General features: G+C 51.9%; 1 protein-coding gene across 2 annotated transcripts in view; it reads left to right on the plus strand.

Annotated features, from left to right (window-relative positions):
* Positions 1-23,132, plus strand: part of SLC1A2 (solute carrier family 1 member 2) — a 111,027-nt gene that overhangs the window by 70,585 nt on the left and 17,310 nt on the right. For both annotated transcript variants that reach the window (XM_075567567.1, XM_075567566.1), the window contains exons 2-7: positions 4,568-4,707; positions 15,899-16,051; positions 17,063-17,313; positions 18,873-19,029; positions 20,964-21,090; positions 22,405-22,638. In XM_075567567.1, coding sequence (XP_075423682.1) covers positions 4,568-4,707; positions 15,899-16,051; positions 17,063-17,313; positions 18,873-19,029; positions 20,964-21,090; positions 22,405-22,638 — 1,062 coding nt within the window. The remainder of the gene's footprint in view (positions 1-4,567; positions 4,708-15,898; positions 16,052-17,062; positions 17,314-18,872; positions 19,030-20,963; positions 21,091-22,404; positions 22,639-23,132) is intronic.

A 23,132-nucleotide genomic window follows, 5' to 3' on the forward strand; every position in this document is an offset into this window, starting at 1 on the left:
GGCACCTATGGGTTAGCTTGGGCAGCCTGTTTGGACATCGGTTCTGAATGTAAAAAGCATATTACATTACATTTAAGTATCTTTTAATACACTTCTGAGTCTCTGGGTACAGTGAACAGAAAAGGGGAAAATGTTGTCTCTTTATTTCTGCCTTATTTCCCCCACACTTTTTCTTGGGCTCAGTTTGGATGCTCAGAGCCCCCCCTCCCCAACCTTATGTACGGTTGGGGCACCAACGAACCCTATACTGGTTGTGGGTCCCCTTGGCACTAGCTGGGGTACCCCCCTTAACCTAGGGAATCCCTCGGCTACAGGAATACGTTTTATCCCTGTGCCCCATTCTCCTTTCTGAGCTGTGCTGAAGCAGTGTACCCTAATGGTGAGTCGCGCTTGCATTTTCCAGGGGAGATATTGCCGGGACAATGTGCCTACATGTATCCGAGTATCAGACATGATTTCCGGGTACATTTATAGGGGAACCAACAACTCCAGACCCCAACCTCCTTGGCACATTCTGTCAACGGTTCCTCCGCAAACCCCCCTTGAAACTCATCCCCTAGCAATCCCTGCTTGATTGCATGCCCGGAAAGGGAAAAACACAATTTTTTTTTATTACAGACAGCATAATGTGATCATACAATGTTACTGGGCCCAAGAGCTAACTCTCTTGGACCCTTATAAACAGAGCAGGGGTAACCAAAATGGTCTTGACCTTTATTATAGAGCCTGGTTACCCCTCCCGTCACACTGACCACCGCCAACAAGGTGTGGCCCCATCTCCCCAGCACCCACCACCCCCCCAAGCGGGGGTACTGTTGACCGCACACCCCTTTTGACACCACTATAAGCCCCCTTAAATTCCCAGGTGCACTAATTTCCTCTTCCTCTGGCTGAGATTGAAATTCGCTTTCACCACAACTTGTCTGGTGCCACCTGCTAACCAGCTCTGTGATCCACAGCTCGTCCCCTCCTCCTGTCCTGCTAGACTCTGCCAAAGCCCGATGTATCCTCACAGCCACACTACTTCACCACCTACCTCCCACCCCCACATATCTACCTCAGCTGCTAAATACCACCCCCCCCCCCCCATGCTGGTGATGAACCTACAGTATGTGTCCACATAGCCACCATTAGAGACTTCACCACCTCCCCACCGCCAGGCAGCTCACCCCTACCACACTAACTGAGGCAGGTGCAGCCCGGCCCAGGCAAATCTGCCATCGCCAATCAGGCTGGGGCCCAGAACCCCTGCCGCAGGCCACTACAGCCTCAGGCGCGAGTACTGGTGACCCCCCTTTTACACCCATATAACCTCTCCACCTTCCATAGGTGACCGAGTTTAACTCAGCCTTTCAAAAAAACCTACAGCACCAGGAATTCCCCGGCGGTCTCCCAACCCGGCGATCTAACCAAGCCTCACTCTGCTTAGCTTCCGAGGTCAGATCGATGGCTGCAGGCCGGGAAATTGTCTGGTGCAACCTTACCAACCAGCTCAGAGACCCCCAAACTCCTCTTAATCGTAACGAAATGTACAACTTCCTCCTCCGGCTGAGACTGAACCCATTAACTTAAATTGGCTGGTTCCTCTGTCACCCTCCCTGTGATCCCCTGGCTCCCCCTAACCATCTCCATGTTAACCCCTGTAACCTGGCAGCAAAAAGTATCTAACACATAAGCTCCACCGGCACCGCTGCCTCCCTGATAGAAGGGTGCCGAACCTGCCCCCAATTTGCCACATGGTCAAATGAAGTGCCCCACCGAATAAATGGGGGCTCAGACCCCCACCCCAACCCCATGGGATATGTGAGGTCTCTGCACCCAATTCTGTGGGGTATACATGGGGACCTTGCCCCGCCCCCCAACACAGAGGGGTATATACGCAGTCTTCCCCTCCCAGTGGGGGTATAAATCGGGTATCTAAACCCGCTACCCCATTGCAGTGGTGGTAAAGGCAGGGTGCCGCCCCTCTAGAGGAGAAATAAATGGGGGACTCTGCACTCCCCCCTCCCAGGGGGTACCAGAACGGTCTCTGCTCCCCCATCCCCGAGGGGGCACAAGTGGAGTTTCAACCCTCCTCATCCCATCATGGTGGGGGCACCAGTGGGGTGTCATGCCCCCCAACCCAGTGAGGGCACAAGTGAGGCATCAGTCCCCCCCCCTCCCCCACTTGGGGCACGCACGCACCGCTCCAGAACCTCCCCCGCCTCCGGGTGGGGACAGATTGCCCTGCCAGCCCCCACGAGGCGCCAATGCTACCTCAGCCGCAGCCAGCAACCCATGTGGGACAGGCCGCAGCCTGGAGCCGACACGCAACCCCAGACTGAGAACCTTCCGGGCACGGGCCAGATTTCCCGCACCTGCACAGGATTTGAACCCCCCCTCCCCCATGTTTCCCCCAGATACGGTGAGGGGGAGGCGGGGGCCAGAGCACACCAGGGACCAAGGTAAAGGGGGGGGGGGGAGAGCCTATCCCCGGCGGTCATGTGCCTCCAGGCTGCTTTCTCTTGGATGAAAATGAATACATGCCCCATCTGTAATTAATCTAGATCTATAACGAGCAAATGCTTCCTCATGCAGAGCTCGGCTTCCGAGAAGCTCCTTCAGGGGCAGCCCTAAATCCTGTCATTCTGAGCCACACCAAGATCGCCTGCTTGGAGGGGCCGTGCTTGTTCCTAAATTAGAACTGTGCTCCTTGTAGTTTGTCTGAAGAGCTGGCAATCTGTGCACCGTCAGCATAATGTCCCATCTTCCTATAAATATCACCGCTAACAGAAGCTGTAAATGTCTGACGGAAAACCGTGCGGATTTTTCTGTTTCCATGGAAATAGATGAAATGTTTGACAGATGTTCAGCGCATACAAATGAAATTAAGCTGAATAAGTCACACTGCTGCTGACTGACAGACAGTCCGTGCGTTCTGCTCCTCTGTGTTTCTGTGTAAATCAGAGCAGCTAGTGAGGGTTTTTTTTCTGCATATAAACAAAAAGATTTATTTGACATCTTCAGCGGGACGATGATAAAAATGCATATTTGTGTGTAAGGACGGATCTGTTTACCTGTGCCTTTCCCCGTTGTTATTACCTGATATCTCATAAGCAAACGCAAAGCAGCACGTTGCGTTTCTAAAAGCGTCATTGTTACTTATTCATATTCATTGTAGAATATATTTTCTTCATTTGACATGAATAACCGCCTCACTGCTGCAGCAGCCAGTACCACTTAGAGTGTAAGCTCTCCGGGGCAGGGATTTCCTTTCCTATTGTCTGACTGTGGCACTTATTGTATTATAATTCCCTGTACTGCCTTTTGTACAGCGCTGAGTACGCTGTGCGGGCTACATGAATAGACATACATACATACAGTAACCCGAGCTAAGAGTTCCACCATCCCAGTGCAACGCAATGGGAATATTGTTCCATATTTACTAAGCAGTGCTATCTCATAACACACCCTTACAGTGCTGGACGGCACTTTGCCGCCCATTTGGGTGAGGCTCCATCTGGTATGACGTTTTATAGAATAGCTCTTTCTAACATGGGGCTGGAAGTAGGGGTGCAAGGGGGGTTGGAAGTAGGGATGAAGGGTGGAAGTAGGGTTGTTGGGTGTTCTGGAATTAGGGGTGTAGGGGGGCTAGAAGTATGGGTGAGGGGGTGGGGGTGGAAGAAGGGGAGTGGGGGGCCTGGAAGTAGGGGTGAGGGGGGGAACTAGAAGTATTGGTGAGGGGGGGGGGGGTAGAAGTAAGGGTGTAAGGGATTCTGGAAGTAGAAGTGTAGGGGTGCTAGAAGTAGGGGTGTGAGGGGTCCTGGAAGTAGGGGTGTGGGGGGCCTGGAAGTAGGGGTGCAGGGGGGGCTAGAAGTGTGAGTGAGGGGGGGGAGCAAGTAGGGGTGTGGGGGGCCTGGAAGTAGGGGTGCAGGGGGGGATAGAAGTAGGGGTGAGGGGGGGTTGAAGTAGGAGTGTGTGGGGGGGCTAGAAGTAGGTGTGAGGGGGGGTGGAATTAGGGATGCAATGGGGGGTGGAAGTTGGGATGAGGGGGGGTGGAAGTAGGGATGAAGAGGGTGGAAGTAGGGATGAGGGGGGGGGTGGAAGTAGCAATGAAGGGGGGTGGAAGTAGGGGTGTGGGAGGCCTGGAAGTAGCGGTGCAGGGGGGGTTAGAAGTAGGAGTGAGGGGGTAGAAGGAAGGGTGTGGGGGGCCTGGAAGTAGGGTTGTGGGGGGCTGTAAGTAGGGGTGCAGGAGGCCTGGAATTAGGGGTCTATATCGTCCAGGATATACATACAAAAATATATTACTAAGAACGTTAGTGTACACAGTCACCATGCTACTAATGTACTCTCAACCCATTACCATCTCACTGGTAAACATGATTAAACCTCCATTAGGCAAACTCTGTAACATCTTCCATCTTCCATTCCCCAACATGCGTTGCTAAGAGCACGCAGTATGGAGATCAGATTCATTTCAATATCAAGATGTCACTGAGCATTTCTAGGATTAAACAGATGACTAAAGTAATATCTCTGTGTGGGATTTGATGCGATCATAACTCTTCTGTTACTCATTCCTCCGTAGTGCCAACACCACGCCCAAGCAGGTGGAGGTGCGCATGCATGAAAGCCAATTGCCTTCAGAGGATGTGCGCCCCAGATCGCCATGCCTCAGAGTGTGCGACAAAATCCTGGGGAACCTCCTGCTCTCCCTCACAGTATTTGGTAAGTCCAGAGTAAAGTTAACCCTGTCTGTGCTGGTACAGGGATATGTGTCACAATATCCCCGGGCCCAAGTTGTTAAATGAGCCTCACTGTTACACAGTAACAATGATCCTTCCCTGGTAGGCTGTGCACGTCACACGAGCACTAATTGTTGGGTAGCTGTTCCATTAAGTAACCTGACCTTGTGTGGCTATTGGAACAGGAGCGCTGGACATCCAGCAAAACATCGGAAATACAGTCATTTCGGAGAGAAAACCTGCCCATTTCAGATAGTAGAAGTATATATGAATGTGGGTGGGTGGGTGTTTAGGCCTACCGGGAGGGTTGCAGGAGGAGTTAAACCCTTCATTACCTTAACGGTTACTACCACTAAGATAATGAAGGGGTTAACCCCTCCCGCTACCCACCCGGAAGGCCTAAACACCCACCACAGGTCAAACACCACCTTCACCCACCCCCTCTACCGCCAATAAACATTCAAATAGAATACAACAACTAATACTAATCAATAGACCCATTGATTGCCAGTGTGGTTATCTATACCCTCAATGGGATCAAAGATAGCCCCAGTGGCAAAGAAAGGGCTATTGGGGTTATCTTTGCCCCATGTAGGGCACCGGTAACCACGCTGGCAATATTGTGTGTATTGGATAGTATTGGTTGTTGGATTGTATTTTAATGTTTATTGGGGTTAGAGGGGGTGGGTGAAGGGGGTAGATGCCCGGGTGGGTGGTAAGGCCTCTAGGGTGGGTAGCGGGAGGAGTTAACCCCTTCATTACCTTTGCGGTAGTAACCGCGAAGGTAATGAAGGGTTCAACCCCTCCCGCAACCTTCCCGGTAGGCCTAACCAACCAACTACCCCCCCCTTCACCCACCCCCTCCACTCCTACCAAACCAGGTACTATGGTTTAACCCCCTCATTACCTTAGTGGCTAGCCGCTAAAGTAATGAAGCTGTTTTTATTTTATTTTAATAACAGTATTGAAGCTGGGGGTCCCTCGGAGTTGGACCGAGTTAATTTTAGCCCTGGGGACCCCCTGCTTCTGGAATCACAGTCCCCGCTATGGGGTGCCGTTATCTCTCTGCATTATTTAAATCTTCTGCGTCACGTGACCAGGACATTTAAACTTTGCGGAGATACCAGCACTCAATACCGGGCCCTGTAACACAGGAAGCAGCAGGGGGACCGCAGGGCAGGGTAGAACAACAGAGGAAAAAGAACCCCATGGAGCGCACTCGTCACCTCTGGATCACAGGGACACTAGTGGGTTAATGTATGCAGTGAGTGAAAAATTATCAATTTAAAACACACTTTATTAATGAGTACATAACTCTTATATATAAAATATACATAACTCTAATATACAAAATGGTGTAATTCAAGTAAGGCCCGTGAAACAGCGAATTAAAACGATATGGATGCAGCAGGATATGTAACCAGTATCCTATCTTAATAGAAAAGAGGATAGTGTGAGTGCAATGACTGTGGTACTATACCAATGCTATGTGTATCCTCTTGCCCACTTGTCAAGCCTGTGTAATAGCCACTTCGTTGGATATAAGCATTACACTCCTTGATCAGTGAATGTATAGGGCTAGTCTTAACCTTTATGCAGTTAGCTGTATAAGTATGGACAGCAGGGCAGAAATGAAGGCTGACCACCTGCTACAATACTCTGAATAAAAATCTCAAAATATAAACCATGCGATCGCCTGTAAGAGCTGTGCAGGGAGATCGCCTGTAAGAGCTGTGCAGGGAGATCGCCTGTAAGAGCTCTGCAGGGAGATCACCTGTAAGGGCTGTGCAGGGAGATCACCTGTAAGGGCTGTGCAGGGAGATCACCTGTAAGAGCTGTGCAGGGAGATCGCCTGTAAGGGCTGTGCAGGGAGATCGCCTGTAAGAGCTCTGCAGGGAGATCGCCTGTAAGGGCTGTGCAGGGAGATCGCCTGTAAGGGCTGTGCAGGGAGATCGCCTGTAAGAGCTCTGCAGGGAGATCGCCTGTAAGAGCTGTGCAGGGAGATCGCCTGTAAGGGCTGTGCAGGGAGATCGCCTGTAAGAGCTCTGCAGGGAGATCGCCTGTAAGGGCTGTGCAGGGAGATCGCCTGTAAGAGCTGTGCAGGGAGATCGCCTGTAAGAGCTGTGCAGGGAGATGCAGCTCTCTGTGCAGGGAGATCGCCTGTAAGAGCTGTGCAGGGAGATCGCCTGTAAGAGCTGTGCAGGGAGATCGCCTGTAAGAGCTGTGCAGGCAGATCGCCTGTAAGGGCTGTGCAGGGAGATCGCCTGTAAGGGCTGTGCAGGGAGATCGCCTGTAAGGGCTGTGCAGGGAGATCGCCTGTAAGAGCTGTGCAGGGAGATCGCCTGTAAGAGCTGTGCAGGGAGATCGCCTGTAAGGGCTGTGCAGGGCGATCGCCTGTAAGAGCTGTGCAGGGAGATCGCCTGTAAGAGCTGTGCAGGGAGATCGCCTGTAAGAGCTGTGCAGGGAGATCGCCTGTAAGAGCTGTGCAGGGAGATCGCCTGTAAGGGCTGTGCAGGGAGATCGCCTGTGAGAGCTGTGCAGGGAGATCGCCTGTAAGGGCTGTGCAGGGAGATCGCCTGTAAGAGCTGTGCAGGGAGATCGCCTGTAAGAGCTGTGCAGGGAGATCGCCTGTAAGGGCTGTGCAGGGAGATCGCCTGTAAGAGCTGTGCAGGGAGATCGCCTGTAAGGGCTGTGCAGGGAGATCGCCTGTAAGAGCTGTGCAGGGAGATCGCCTGTAAGAGCTGTGCAGGGAGATCGCCTGTAAGAGCTGTGCAGGGAGATCGCCTGTAAGGGCTGTGCAGGGAGATCGCCTGTAAGAGCTGTGCAGGGAGATCACCTGTAAGAGCTGTGCAGGGAGATCGCCTGTAAGAGCTGTGCAGGGAGATCGCCTGTAAGAGCTGTGCAGGGAGATCGCCTGTGAGAGCTGTGCAGGGAGATCGCCTGTAAGGGCTGTGCAGGGAGATCGCCTGTAAGAGCTGTGCAGGGAGATCGCCTGTAAGAGCTGTGCAGGGAGATCGCCTGTAAGGGCTGTGCAGGGAGATCGCCTGTAAGAGCTGTGCAGGGAGATCACCTGTAAGAGCTGTGCAGGGAGATCGCCTGTAAGAGCTGTGCAGGGAAATCGCCTGTAAGAGCTGTGCAGGGAGATCGCCTGTAAGGGCTGTGCAGGGAGATCGCCTGTAAGGGCTGTGCAGGGAGATCACCTGTAAGAGCTGTGCAGGGAGATCGCCTGTAAGAGCTGTGCAGGGAGATCACCTGTAAGAGCTGTGCAGGGAGATCGCGTGTAAGGGCTGTGCAGGGAGATCGCCTGTAAGGGCTGTGCAGGGAGATCGCCTGTAAGGGCTGTGCAGGGAGATCGCCTGTAAGAGCTGTGCAGGGAGATCACCTGTAAGAGCTGTGCAGGGAGATCGCCTGTAAGGGCTGTGCAGGGAGATCACCTGTAAGGGCTGTGCAGGGAGATCGCCTGTAAGAGCTCTGCAGGGAGATCACCTGTAAGGGCTGTGCAGGGAGATCGCCTGTAAGAGCTGTGCAGGGAGATCGCCTGTAAGAGCTCTGCAGGGAGATCGCCTGTAAGGGCTGTGCAGGGAGATCACCTGTAAGAGCTGTGCAGGGAGATCGCCTGTAAGAGCTGAGCAGGGAGATCGCCTGTAAGGGCTGTGCAGGGAGATCGCCTGTAAGAGCTGTGCAGGGAGATCGCCTGTAAGGGCTGTGCAGGGAGATCGCCTGTAAGAGCTGTGCAGGGAGATCACCTGTAAGAGCTGTGCAGGGAGATCGCCTGTAAGGGCTGTGCAGGGAGATCGCCTGTAAGAGCTGTGCAGGGAGATCGCCTGTAAGGGCTGTGCAGGGAGATCGCCTGTAAGAGCTGTGCAGGGAGATCGCCTGTAAGAGCTCTGCAGGGAGATCACCTGTAAGAGCTGTGCAGGGAGATCGCCTGTAAGGGCTGTGCAGGGAGATCGCCTGTAAGGGCTGTGCAGGGAGATCGCCTGTAAGGGCTGTGCAGGGAGATCACCTGTAAGAGCTCTGCAGGGAGATCACCTGTAAGGGCTGTGCAGGGAGATCGCCTGTAAGAGCTGTGCAGGAAGATCGCCTGTAAGGGCTGTGCAGGAAGATCGCCTGTAAGAGCTGTGCAGGGAGATCGCCTGTAAGGGCTGTGCAGGGAGATCGCCTGTAAGGGCTGTGCAGGGAGATCGCCTGTAAGGGCTGTGCAGGGAGATCGCCTGTAAGAGCTGTGCAGGGAGATCGCCTGTAAGAGCTGTGCAGGGAGATCACCTGTAAGAGCTGTGCAGGGAGATCGCCTGTAAGGGCTGTGCAGGGAGATCGCCTGTAAGGGCTGTGCAGGGAGATCACCTGTAAGAGCTCTGCAGGGAGATCACCTGTAAGGGCTGTGCAGGGAGATCGCCTGTAAGAGCTGTGCAGGGAGATCGCCTGTAAGAGCTGTGCAGGAAGATCGCCTGTAAGAGCTGTGCAGGGAGATCGCCTGTAAGAGCTGTGCAGGGAGATCACCTGTAAGAGCTGTGCAGGGAGATCGCCTGTAAGGGCTGTGCAGGGAGATCGCCTGTAAGGGCTGTGCAGGGAGATCGCCTGTAAGAGCTGTGCAGGGAGATCGCCTGTAAGGGCTGTGCAGGGAGATCGCCTGTAGGAGCTGTGCAGGGAGATCGCCTGTAAGGGCTGTGCAGGGAGATCGCCTGTAAGGGCTGTGCAGGGAGATGCAGCTCTCTGTGCAGGGAGATCGCCTGTAAGAGCTGTGCAGGGAGATCGCCTGTAAGGGCTGTGCAGGGAGATCGCCTGTAAGAGCTGTGCAGGGAGATCGCCTGTAAGAGCTGTGCAGGGAGATCGCCTGTAAGGGCTGTGCAGGGAGATCGCCTGTAAGAGCTGTGCAGGGAGATCACCTGTAAGAGCTCTGCAGGGAGATCACCTGTAAGGGCTGTGCAGGGAGATCGCCTGTAAGGGCTGTGCAGGGAGATCGCCTGTAAGGGCTGTGCAGGGAGATCGCCTGTAAGAGCTGTGCAGGGAGATCGCCTGTAAGAGCTGTGCAGGAAGATCGCCTGTAAGAGCTGTGCAGGGAGATCGCCTGTAAGAGCTGTGCAGGGAGATCACCTGTAAGAGCTGTGCAGGGAGATCGCCTGTAAGGGCTGTGCAGGGAGATCGCCTGTAAGGGCTGTGCAGGGAGATCGCCTGTAAGAGCTGTGCAGGGAGATCGCCTGTAAGGGCTGTGCAGGGAGATCGCCTGTAGGAGCTGTGCAGGGAGATCGCCTGTAAGGGCTGTGCAGGGAGATCGCCTGTAAGGGCTGTGCAGGGAGATGCAGCTCTCTGTGCAGGGAGATCGCCTGTAAGAGCTGTGCAGGGAGATCGCCTGTAAGGGCTGTGCAGGGAGATCGCCTGTAAGAGCTGTGCAGGGAGATCGCCTGTAAGAGCTGTGCAGGGAGATCGCCTGTAAGGGCTGTGCAGGGAGATCGCCTGTAAGAGCTGTGCAGGGAGATCGCCTGTAAGAGCTGTGCAGGGAGATCGCCTGTAAGGGCTGTGCAGGGAGATCGCCTGTAAGAGCTGTGCAGGGAGATCGCCTGTAAGAGCTGTGCAGGGAGATCGCCTGTAAGGGCTGTGCAGGGAGATCATCTGTAAGAGCTGTGCAGGGAGATCGCCTGTAAGAGCTGTGCAGGGAGATCGCCTGTAAGGGCTGTGCAGGGAGATCGCCTGTAAGGGCTGTGCAGGGAGATCGCCTGTAAGGGCTGTGCAGGGAGATCGCCTGTAAGGGCTGTGCAGGGAGATCGCCTGTAAGGGCTGTGCAGGGAGATCGCCTGTAAGAGCTGTGCAGGGAGATCGCCTGTAAGAGCTGTGCAGGGAGATCGCCTGTAAGAGCTGTGCAGGGAGATCACCTGTAAGGGCTGTGCAGGGAGATCGCCTGTAAGGGCTGTGCAGGGAGATGCAGCTCTCTGTGCAGGGAGATCGCCTGTAAGGGCTGTGCAGGGAGATCGCCTGTAAGGGCTGTGCAGGGAGATCGCCTGTAAGGGCTGTGCAGGGAGATCGCCTGTAAGGGCTGTGCAGGGAGATCGCCTGTAAGGGCTGTGCAGGGAGATCGCCTGTAAGGGCTGTGCAGGGAGATCGCCTGTAAGAGCTGTGCAGGGAGATCGCCTGTAAGAGCTGTGCAGGGAGATCGCCTGTAAGGGCTGTGCAGGGAGATCGCCTGTAAGAGCTGTGCAGGGAGATCGCCTGTAAGAGCTGTGCAGGGAGATCGCCTGTAAGGGCTGTGCAGGGAGATCGCCTGTAAGAGCTGTGCAGGAAGATCGCCTGTAAGAGCTGTGCAGGGAGATCGCCTGTAAGGGCTGTGCAGGGAGATCGCCTGTAAGGGCTGTGCAGGGAGATCGCCTGTAAGGGCTGTGCAGGGAGATCGCCTGTAAGGGCTGTGCAGGGCGATCGCCTGTAAGGGCTGTGCAGGGAGATCGCCTGTAGGAGCTGTGCAGGGAGATCGCCTGTAAGGGCTGTGCAGGGAGATCGCCTGTAAGGGCTGTGCAGGGCGATCGCCTGTAAGAGCTGTGCAGAGAGATCGCCTGTAAGGGCTGTGCAGGGAGATCGCCTGTAAGGGCTGTGCAGGGAGATCGCCTGTAAGGGCTGTGCAGGGAGATCGCCTGTAAGAGCTGTGCAGGGAGATCGCCTGTAAGAGCTGTGCAGGGAGATCGCCTGTAAGAGCTGTGCAGGGAGATCACCTGTAAGAGCTGTGCAGGGAGATCGCCTGTAGGAGCTGTGCAGGGAGATCACCTGTAAGAGCTGTGCAGGGAGATCGCCTGTAAGGGCTGTGCAGGGAGATCGCCTGTAAGAGCTGTGCAGGGAGATCGCCTGTAAGGGCTGTGCAGGGAGATCGCCTGTAAGAGCTGTGCAGGGAGATCGCCTGTAAGAGCTCTGCAGGGAGATCACCTGTAAGAGCTGTGCAGGGAGATCGCCTGTAAGGGCTGTGCAGGGAGATCGCCTGTAAGGGCTGTGCAGGGAGATCGCCTGTAAGGGCTGTGCAGGGAGATCACCTGTAAGAGCTCTGCAGGGAGATCACCTGTAAGGGCTGTGCAGGGAGATCGCCTGTAAGAGCTGTGCAGGGAGATCGCCTGTAAGAGCTGTGCAGGAAGATCGCCTGTAAGAGCTGTGCAGGGAAATCGCCTGTAAGGGCTGTGCAGGGAGATCGCCTGTAAGGGCTGTGCAGGGAGATCGCCTGTAAGAGCTGTGCAGGGAGATCGCCTGTAAGAGCTGTGCAGGGAGATCACCTGTAAGAGCTGTGCAGGGAGATCGCCTGTAAGGGCTGTGCAGGGAGATCGCCTGTAAGGGCTGTGCAGGGAGATCACCTGTAAGAGCTCTGCAGGGAGATCACCTGTAAGGGCTGTGCAGGGAGATCGCCTGTAAGAGCTGTGCAGGGAGATCGCCTGTAAGAGCTGTGCAGGAAGATCGCCTGTAAGAGCTGTGCAGGGAGATCGCCTGTAAGAGCTGTGCAGGGAGATCACCTGTAAGAGCTGTGCAGGGAGATCGCCTGTAAGGGCTGTGCAGGGAGATCGCCTGTAAGGGCTGTGCAGGGAGATCGCCTGTAAGAGCTGTGCAGGGAGATCGCCTGTAAGGGCTGTGCAGGGAGATCGCCTGTAGGAGCTGTGCAGGGAGATCGCCTGTAAGGGCTGTGCAGGGAGATCGCCTGTAAGGGCTGTGCAGGGAGATGCAGCTCTCTGTGCAGGGAGATCGCCTGTAAGAGCTGTGCAGGGAGATCGCCTGTAAGGGCTGTGCAGGGAGATCGCCTGTAAGAGCTGTGCAGGGAGATCGCCTGTAAGAGCTGTGCAGGGAGATCGCCTGTAAGGGCTGTGCAGGGAGATCGCCTGTAAGAGCTGTGCAGGGAGATCGCCTGTAAGAGCTGTGCAGGGAGATCGCCTGTAAGGGCTGTGCAGGGAGATCGCCTGTAAGAGCTGTGCAGGGAGATCGCCTGTAAGAGCTGTGCAGGGAGATCGCCTGTAAGGGCTGTGCAGGGAGATCATCTGTAAGAGCTGTGCAGGGAGATCGCCTGTAAGAGCTGTGCAGGGAGATCGCCTGTAAGGGCTGTGCAGGGAGATCGCCTGTAAGGGCTGTGCAGGGAGATCGCCTGTAAGGGCTGTGCAGGGAGATCGCCTGTAAGGGCTGTGCAGGGAGATCGCCTGTAAGGGCTGTGCAGGGAGATCGCCTGTAAGAGCTGTGCAGGGAGATCGCCTGTAAGAGCTGTGCAGGGAGATCGCCTGTAAGAGCTGTGCAGGGAGATCGCCTGTAAGGGCTGTGCAGGGAGATGCAGCTCTCTGTGCAGGGAGATCGCCTGTAAGGGCTGTGCAGGGAGATCGCCTGTAAGGGCTGTGCAGGGAGATCGCCTGTAAGGGCTGTGCAGGGAGATCGCCTGTAAGGGCTGTGCAGGGAGATCGCCTGTAAGGGCTGTGCAGGGAGATCGCCTGTAAGGGCTGTGCAGGGAGATCGCCTGTAAGAGCTGTGCAGGGAGATCGCCTGTAAGAGCTGTGCAGGGAGATCGCCTGTAAGGGCTGTGCAGGGAGATCGCCTGTAAGAGCTGTGCAGGGAGATCGCCTGTAAGAGCTGTGCAGGGAGATCGCCTGTAAGGGCTGTGCAGGGAGATCGCCTGTAAGAGCTGTGCAGGAAGATCGCCTGTAAGAGCTGTGCAGGGAGATCGCCTGTAAGGGCTGTGCAGGGAGATCGCCTGTAAGGGCTGTGCAGGGAGATCGCCTGTAAGGGCTGTGCAGGGAGATCGCCTGTAAGGGCTGTGCAGGGCGATCGCCTGTAAGGGCTGTGCAGGGAGATCGCCTGTAGGAGCTGTGCAGGGAGATCGCCTGTAAGGGCTGTGCAGGGAGATCGCCTGTAAGGGCTGTGCAGGGCGATCGCCTGTAAGAGCTGTGCAGAGAGATCGCCTGTAAGGGCTGTGCAGGGAGATCGCCTGTAAGGGCTGTGCAGGGAGATCGCCTGTAAGGGCTGTGCAGGGAGATCGCCTGTAAGAGCTGTGCAGGGAGATCGCCTGTAAGAGCTGTGCAGGGAGATCGCCTGTAAGAGCTGTGCAGGGAGATCACCTGTAAGAGCTGTGCAGGGAGATCGCCTGTAAGAGCTGTGCAGGGAGATCGCCTGTAAGGGCTGTGCAGGGAGATCGCCTGTAAGGGCTGTGCAGGGAGATCGCCTGTAAGAGGTGTGCAGGGAGATCGCCTGTAAGGGCTGTGCAGGGCGATCGCCTGTAAGAGCTGTGCAGGGAGATCGCCTGTAAGAGCTGTGCAGGGAGATCGCCTGTAAGAGCTGTGCAGGGAGATCGCCTGTAAGGGCTGTGCAGGGCGATCGCCTGTAAGAGCTGTGCAGGGAGATCGCCTGTAAGGGCTGTGCAGGGCGATCGCCTGTAAGAGCTGTGCAGGGAGATCGCCTGTAAGAGCTGTGCAGAGAGATCGCGTGTAAGGGCTGTGCAGGGAGATCGCCTGTAAGGGCTGTGCAGGGAGATCGCCTGTAAGGGCTGTGCAGGGAGATCGCCTGTAAGGGCTGTGCAGGGAGATCGCCTGTAAGGGCTGTGCAGGGAGATCGCCTGTAAGAGCTGTGCAGGGAGATCGCCTGTAAGAGCTGTGCAGGGAGATCGCCTGTAAGGGCTGTGCAGTGAGATCGCCTGTAAGAGCTGTGCAGGGAGATCGCCTGTAAGAGCTGTGCAGGGAGATCGCCTGTAAGGGCTGTGCAGGGAGATCGCCTGTAAGAGGTGTGCAGGGAGATCGCCTGTAGGAGCTGTGCAAGGAGATCGCCTGTAAGAGCTGTGCAGGGAGATCGCCTGTAAGAGCTGTGCAGGGAGATCGCCTGTAAGGGCTGTGCAGGGAGATGGAGCTCTCTCTGTGCAGGGAGATCGCCTGTAAGCTGTGCAGGGAGATTCAGCTCTCTCTGTGCAGGGAGATGCAGCTCTCTCTGTGCAGGGAGTTGCTGCTCTCTCTGTGCAGGGAGATGCAGCTCTCTCTGTGCAGGGAGATCGCCTGTAAGGGCTGTGCAGGGAGATGCAGCTCTCTCTGTGCAGGGAGATTGCCTGTAAGAGCTGTGCAGGGAGATGCTGCTCTCTCTGTGCAGGGAGATCGCCTGTAAGGGCTGTGCAGGGAGATGCAGCTCTCTCTGTGCAGGGAGATTGCCTGTAAGAGCTGTGCAGGGAGAGGCAGCTCTCTCTGTGCAGTGAGATGCAGCTCTCTCTGTGCAGGGAGATTGCATGTAAGCTGTGCAGGGAGATACAGCTCTCTGTGTGCAGGGAGTTGTTGCTGTCTCTGTGTAGGGCGATGCAGCTCTCTCTCTGTGCAGGGAGATGCAGCTCTCTCTGTGCAGGGAGATGCAGCTCTCTCTGTGCAGGAAGATTGCCTGTAAGCTGTGCAGGGAGTTGCTGCTCTCTCTGTGCAGGGAGTTGTTGCTGTCTCTGTGCAGGGAGATGCAGCTCTCTGTGTGCAGGGAGTTGTTGCTGTCTCTGTGCAGGGAGATGCAGCTCTCTGTGTGCAGGGAGTTGTTGCTGTCTCTGTGCAGGGAGATGCAGCTCTCTGTGTGCAGGGAGATGCAGCTCTCTCTGTGCAGGGAGTTGTTGCTGTCTCTGTGCAGGGAGATGCAGCTCTCTGTGTGCAGGGAGTTGTTGCTGTCTCTGTGCAGGGAGATGCAGCTCTCTGTGTGCAGCTCTTACAGACTGCGGGCAGATTGCAGCAGCAGACCTTAGAAAAAGGCTGAGATAAGGACACTGCTATCCCGAGCGGTTTGACATGCTCCTACCTCACGGTTTGTGACTTGCGATAACTCTTTCTGAATATCGTGATAACGCAAACGTCAGAGCGTGAGGCAGGGTCATGCCAAACCGTTCGATATTGCGGTGATAACATCGAAGCTGCTAGAATAGGCCCCTTCATCTTCCACTCCCATTGTGAGGATAAATGTATCTCTGGGACTGGATCCATGAAAACCAAAATGTAACACAAAGGAAGGCTTGTCCTGTTCTGTTCTCAAAGCATGAATTTACCCAGAGTGGCTGGGAAAGAGCTAGGCCCCTCATGTAACACCTATTCACAGGGGCCTACAATAAAGACCCTTTCCAATGATGTTTCAGCCTCTGTCTTTCCCTTATGTTAAAGTCCGAGCTCTGACACACTGACACGCTCACTGACACGCTCACTGACACACTGACATGCTCTCCTTGCTCACAGGTGTTATAATGGGATCAGTGTGTGGGAGTCTCCTGCGCATGGCGTCTCCCATCCACCCGGACATCGTCATGGTGATCGGCTTTCCCGGAGACATTCTCATGAGGATGCTGAAGATGTTGATACTTCCTTTAATCATCTCCAGTTTAATCACAGGTAAGAGTGACCGGGGGTGCAGGTCCCAGGCAGGAGGTGGTCAGTGCACGTACTCAGCACACACATCACATGCATGTCCTGACACTGATGAAAGGGTTAAAGCAGCATGGCAGGACTGCGTTAACAAATCGCCCCTCCTGATAATGAACATGCTGATGGTATGGTATGATGGTACTAAGTATCACTATAAACACAAACAGAGGGGAAATCGATCAACCTGCTAATCCTAACCGTGATTGACCCTTTAGTACGTGGGAATCACTTTACACTGATAATGATCACGCTGCACTGTATAATGATGCTGTGTACCTCTATACACTGATAATGAACACGCCGCACCGTATAATGATGTTGAGTATCTCCATACACTGATAATGATCATGGTGCGCAGTATAATGCTGGGAACATTTTGCAGCAAATTATCCCAAACAGGAACAGGATATTATACAAATTGAAGCGCTTAGCCCCACAGTGGTAATGAGATTAATGAGATTAATTACAGTAATTCACTTCACATACATAGAAATGAAGAATCAAAGGGTGACAACTCTAGGTGTATTAAATAACCTCAATGTGAAAGTCCTGCAGCCCGGAAAACTCACGGATCGTCCAAAACCTTCAAACAGAACAGATATTATAACCGTGCTCCATGGCGCTGGTCCTCAGATAGAAGTGCCCAGTATGGTATAGAACAAGAAAGAACAGTGTATAGTGTCAAACAGCAATAATACGAAGAATATATATTTTCAGTGACTTCTGCATTCATTCATACGTATTAAAGTGCTTCTGTTTCCATTTATTGACCCAAATGGAAACACTGTGCCAAGTGAAAAGGGTGGGATACAGCTGAACAGCAGTGGTCACTCACACAGATTTGGGCTATCCCCAATAATTAAAAATAGGGGTGCTAGCCCATCCGTCTCTCCCAGTGATCATACAGTGGGATGGTAAAAAAGGTGCACCCACAAACGCCAGCTGAGTACTGCAGTCTCTCCTCTCTCCGTTCCCCAGGACTGTCCGGCTTGGATGCTAAGTCTAGTGGCCGGCTGGGGACGAGAGCCATGGTTTATTACATGGCCACTACCATCATTGCTGCTGTTTTGGGGGTTATCTTGGTTTTGGCCATTCATCCTGGGGATCCCAAACTCAGGAAGCAGCTGGGAAGAGGGCAGGAGAATGACGAGGTCTCCAGTCTGGATGCTTTCCTCGACCTCATCCGGAATCTCTTTCCTGATAACCTGGTCCAAGCTTGTTTCCAGCAGGTAAGAAGGTTTCTGCTCTATGTATTCTCATAGCTGTAGCCATCACTCTGAGGGGGGAGGGGGTGGGAGGTCGGAGGGAGGGGAGAGAGAGGAGGGGGGGGAAGGGAAGAGGGGGAAGGTGAGAGGGGGGAGGTGAGAGGGAGGGGAGTGAGAGGAAGAGGGGGGAAGGGGAAAGGTGGGAGGGAAGAAAAAGGAGATGGGGGGAAGGGGAGAGGGGAGGGAGAGGGGGTGGAAGGGGAAAGGTGGGAGGGAGGGGAGAGGGAGGGGAGAGAAAGGAGGAGGGGGGAAGGGGAGAGGGGAGGTAGAGGGGGTAGAAGGGGAAAGGTGGGAGGGAGGGGAGAGGGAGGGGAGAGAGGAGGAGGGGGAAGAGGAGAGAGGAGGGGGAAAGGTGGGAGGGGAGAGAAAGGAGGAGGGGGAAGGGGAGAGGGGGAAAGGTGGGAGGGAGGTGGGAGGGAAGAGGGAGGGGAGAGAAAGGAGGAGGAGGAAAGGGAGAGGGGAGGCAGAGGAGGAGGGGGAAGGGGAAATGAGTGGGGAAGGGGAAAGGTGAGAGGGGAGAGGGAGGGGAGAGAAAGGAGAGGGGAGGGGTGGGAGAGAGGTCTAACAGCCTTTTGGGTTTGGAAATAAATACTCTGTTGTCGTGATGTTTGCTCAAAGTGGCTTAAAAACTACTGCCACTGTGTTTGTTTGTATTTGTGGAAAGGGGACTCTGACCATCTTTTAGAAAGATTTATACAATATTTATGCTTGGAAAGCAGAACTGGCATAGAAAGTTGTCAGTTAAACAGGAGTGTTACTACGAGGCTGTAAGTAAAATAGTAGTGGCAGTGTACCCTTCAGCCCTTAGCACCATCACACTTAAACTACAGGTTGTGATGCCTTTTACTGCACATACATAAACAATATGATTCCCCATGACGATTTGTTCTGAGGAGCAATATCTTTCTTCCGGAAAGGTTTCAAAAGAACCCTTCTCAGCGGGATATAGATGTTTTCTTTATCAGTAAATGTGTTTATTGTGTCTCTAGCAGGTCTGCTTTTTAGCTCTGCATCCCAGAGCAAGTGGAGCAGCTGTTCAGCCATCCAACCTCCTGTAATTCCTTTGGTTTCATATATATAAATACACAAATCTGTCATCGAATGAGAAAAAAACTCTTCTTAACCCTTATCTCAGTTTTTGGGTCCGACATATGTAGAGGGGCAAGGGGGACTTTAGGTTTAGTTTGTTGAGAATTCCTTACGTGTTTCAGCCCCAATAATATTAAGCTAACCCCCCCTGCACCGAGCTTCAGTTCGCTTACTATCAGGATGTTTTCACTGACCTGTCCTGTGTTTATAGCAGCCATATTTGTAACCATGTATTATTTGTCTTAACTCTATGCCCAGGACATACTTGAAAACAAGAGGTAACTCTCATTGTATTACTTCCTGGTAAAATATTTTATAAATAAATAACCACGAAGTGTTTGACAGATGTGCCCGGTTACTGAAAGTCAGAGGGCTTTCCTGATTGTGGCTTCCCTGTAACGATGCCTCTAACACTATCCGTTCCCTTCCTGTAGATCCAGACGGTTACGAAGAAGGTAGCTGTTGAATCTCCCACTGATGAACCTTCCAATGTGACGGAGTCTGTCTTTGCGCTGATGAACGACACTGCAGCCGAAGTTACGGAAGAAATCAAAAAGAAGCTGGAGTATAAAGATGGGATGAATGTCTTGGGTATGAGACCTTCCACCCAGCCGATCTATTACCGATCGAGCTGCCCCTCTGTAACTATTGTGCTTTGTATTGTTTGCATATCGGTAATGAATCACACACTGCCATGCTGTGCAACAATATTAGCGTGTCGCTGCCTTGTGATACAATGATCATTTAAAGCCAGTGTATCCCTCTGACTTCTTAAATAAGATCCGGCGCTTTCTTCATTGCGTACGAATATACTCAATTTTAAGTTGTGACAAGTTGAAATACTGTGTGATCACGAACACAAGAACATGAGAAATTGTGGCTAATGAAATGCTTTAATTTGTGTAAGGGTTTTACTTATAAACAGTGCATCAGAGCTCGCACTAATTAAAGCATTTCGTTATCGTTTATTCGTTTTTGATTATTAAGCTCGGCTGACACGGTACAGATACCTCTATCCTCTATCCTCTTGCTGGGACTGAAACGTTGGAGCATGTGTGCTTTGTTTGTGTTTTAATACACTTATTTGGTTACCTGTTTCTGAGTGCTGCTGTGTGATTTCCATCTTGGTGGGGATCGCGGTATTGTTTGTGTTATGCGTATGGAGCAAGCACCTGACCTTATTGTTTCTATAGGAGTGCTATATGTTCTTTTCTGTGTATATATATATATATATATATATATATATATATATATATATATATATATATATATACATATACACATATACTAAATGCAGACATTTTTTCTGGTGTATATTTGAAATTCTTTGCTGCAATGCAACTGAGTTGGGTGCATGATCCATCAAACAGTTTTGATCGGCACACAAAGTTTAATTGAACTATAATATACTTGTTAATATTATAGTGTGAAACCTTACGAGAGATGAGGGCCAAGATCCCCAGAGCTCGTTACATGATGTTACCTAAAACAAGAATGGATGTTAGGTTCCCAGAGTTAGCATGGTGTCCTCAAAGCTAGCTACTGTATATGCAAAACACAACGTGCGTTCTACATCTCAGTAGCCTAGGCTTAAAGTCATGTTATTGCGTTCTCTTCCAATGACGTGACGTTAAGTGTGACAGCCTTACACCGACCCAGACCTTGAAATAAGTTGTAAAAGAACAGAGCGGGAATATTGCTATGTTAGTTGAATCCTACCTAACTGTGGTGGTAGTGCCACCCAGACCAAACAAGAAGCCCTATTATTTCAGGGTCTGGGTGTGAGTAATGTCACGTTTAGGTCTGACCTAAGTAACGCAGCACGAAGTCCCTGCGGTAACCTTAACAGACTTTAGAGAATATCCAGGTTATGATAACACCCCATTTGCATGTCAGATAATGAACGTTATGTTCTTTACGGGAGAAAGCATGAGGGCGTTATGTTCTTGTCCTTGGAAGATACACTGTCTTAACGTGCTGTTGAGTTAGGTGAACGCCATGTAAAGTGACTTCATGGAGTTTACGGCTCTGGGCCACCGACCGTGAAAATATATTCTCCGTTTACCAAAGCCCCGACTGCTGACAAAAATGATGAGTTTTACTTGAATTAAACTTTATGGAATAAATCAGAGGCAGAATTGCAAGAAAAATTACGATTCCCCCTCCCCCCACCCCCCAGTCTGCTCTTTTCCACAAAGTTAGAGAAACATGACGAAAACAAGAACACTAACCACCGCGTTCTGAGCGGGTGGGAATCCTAACGGAGTTCGCCGCCCTGCTGGCAGCAGCATCCTGAGCTCTGTTATAGTCTTATGTCCCAGCCAATTTTAGCCTGCTTAATTAGCTTGATGTACACCTCTGGGATACTTTATACATCCTCTTGTCACATGAATAGCGCTGACTACTATAACTCCACATAAACGTGGCAGTGGAGCTGTTTGAATGATTGACCAAATGTTGAAGTTCCAAGTGCTCGGAATATAAACCGGATATTGAACCGACCATTTCTATTAATCTGTCCACAGGGGTGATTGGCTTCTTCATTGCCTTCGGTGTTGCCATGGGGAAGATGGGGGACCAGGCCAGGCTAATGGTTGAGTTCTTCAGCATCCTGAATGAGATAGTTATGAAGCTCGTGACTATGATAATGTGGTATGTTGGATTGTGTTGGATTTCTGCTCCCTTTCTCTGACGTTCCCATCTCACGCAGTTCCTTCATTTCATCCCTTCCACATAACCACATGGCAGAATCCGGGGTTCTAATTAACAAAAACAGCCGATAACCCCATCTTCCTGCCCCCAATAATACTGCTTTAAAATGCAAAGATTATAAGAATGTTTTTATACAGTATGCACAATAATTAATCCCAAGAGGGTATCGCCCGAGACAACATGTGAATTCTAAGCTCGAAATAAATCAGTCAGAAGTGAGAATGTAGCTGCCAAATGTTTTGTGTTGTCTCAGTAAGAACAGTCCTTTGTGGCCTATTCTCTGGAGAGACAAAAGAATGTAACCGACATGAGCAGTGAGTAACATACGCACAACTTCCTGTTTGTTTCTCGCTAGTCTTTTCTCCGTTTCTGTGAAAACCACAGAGAAACAAGGAACATTCCGGTGGAATCTTGAAACTGTTACAGGTGGATTCTGGCCATGCTCACAGAGGAAGGGTAAATAGGGTCCTCCAATCAGCTTCCTCCTCACGTCTTTTCTGGTCAGTCCTTATGAATAGACCTGTTTGTAGAAGAGTTTTAGAAGAACAATGAACTCCCAGTTTGTCACTGGCTCCTTCTTTTAATTAAGAGCTTCTGATTCTTTGTGCGATGTGGTTAAAAGCTCTGATGTTTTAGCTCCGATACTTCCGCTGCTACACTTATTCATTTATTTTGGGCACAGGGACACAGGGAATGGAATACATTCCATTTAGTGAGCTTACAGAGAAATAGGACCAGCAGCCTCCTCTGGCGTCCACAAGGCTTCCTATGGCTCCAGACTAGCTGCTGCAGGGTACCCGACCAGGCCTGTATTTTTTCAAAATTGTTCAGATACCTAAAGTTTGAAACATATTTGATAATAATTATTTTGCTGCTTTGATCCATTTCAGACCTGCTGTCAGAACAGGAATTAATGCCGCCCCAACCCTAGCAAAGTCAGATATGGAAGAGCAAGCCCTGCTATTTATTGTAGCCACTATGATAAGACGCATTACCTCCCTGCATTCACACATTATATTTAGTGGCACTTTGGCTAAACATAGAAATCTCATTAACTCAATGATGAATCCATACAATCCCTGTGACACATTGCACCTGTTCATGCCGTCCTTCTCACTATGGACTCCCACTATGTGCAGCTGATATGTCTAGGATGGTCTATCCCTGCTAGGAGGCAATGGCCACCAAAGACTCTTTGAGGAGCTTGAAAGCTGACAAATGGATACCCATATACATGTGATCTTGTGTCTCTAGGTATTCTCCTTTTGGTATCGCCTGCCTCATCTGTGGGAAAATCATCGCCATCAAAGACCTGGAACTTGTTGCTCGTCAGCTGGGGATGTACATGGTCACCGTCATCGTGGGCCTGATTATCCATGGCGCCATTTTCCTGCCGTCGATCTACTTTGCCATTACCAGGAAGAGCCCTTTCCCGTTCTTGGCCGGGATTTTCCAAGCCTGGATCACAGCTCTGGGTACTGCTTCCAGGTACTGCTCCCAACACTCCTCCTTATTTACTGTCCTTGGCCATTTTTACCCGTCGTGCTGCCATGAGAACACCGCTCTGTTCTCGCTCACTGCCGGCCTTCTGTACAATCATTGCTTTTTCCACCGTGTGATACAAAACTCACGTTAAACAGGCACAAGCATCGCTGTCCTAATTATGGATAGTGGATAAAGGATGATATACCGGTGGGACAAAATATATTGCATTATATTACAATATATTACAATGTATCACTACATATCATAATGAATCATGATGTATCAAAACAGGTACCGGTCTATAATGACAGTTCCCATTATTTAACTATCAGTGCAATGGTTCCTGTTTCCATGATTAGGATTCCCTGACGTGTCTTTTTGCTCTGTAGAATTAAGGAACGGCAATTTGTTTCAGATCTTTTAAGTATCACTGAGAAACTATAATTTTCCAAGAGATGTGATTATGAAGTACTGAAGGCCAGAGAAGCCAGGGAACA

Source organism: Ascaphus truei, chromosome 12 (assembly GCF_040206685.1).
Source record: "Ascaphus truei isolate aAscTru1 chromosome 12, aAscTru1.hap1, whole genome shotgun sequence".
NCBI lineage: Eukaryota > Metazoa > Chordata > Amphibia > Anura > Ascaphidae > Ascaphus > Ascaphus truei.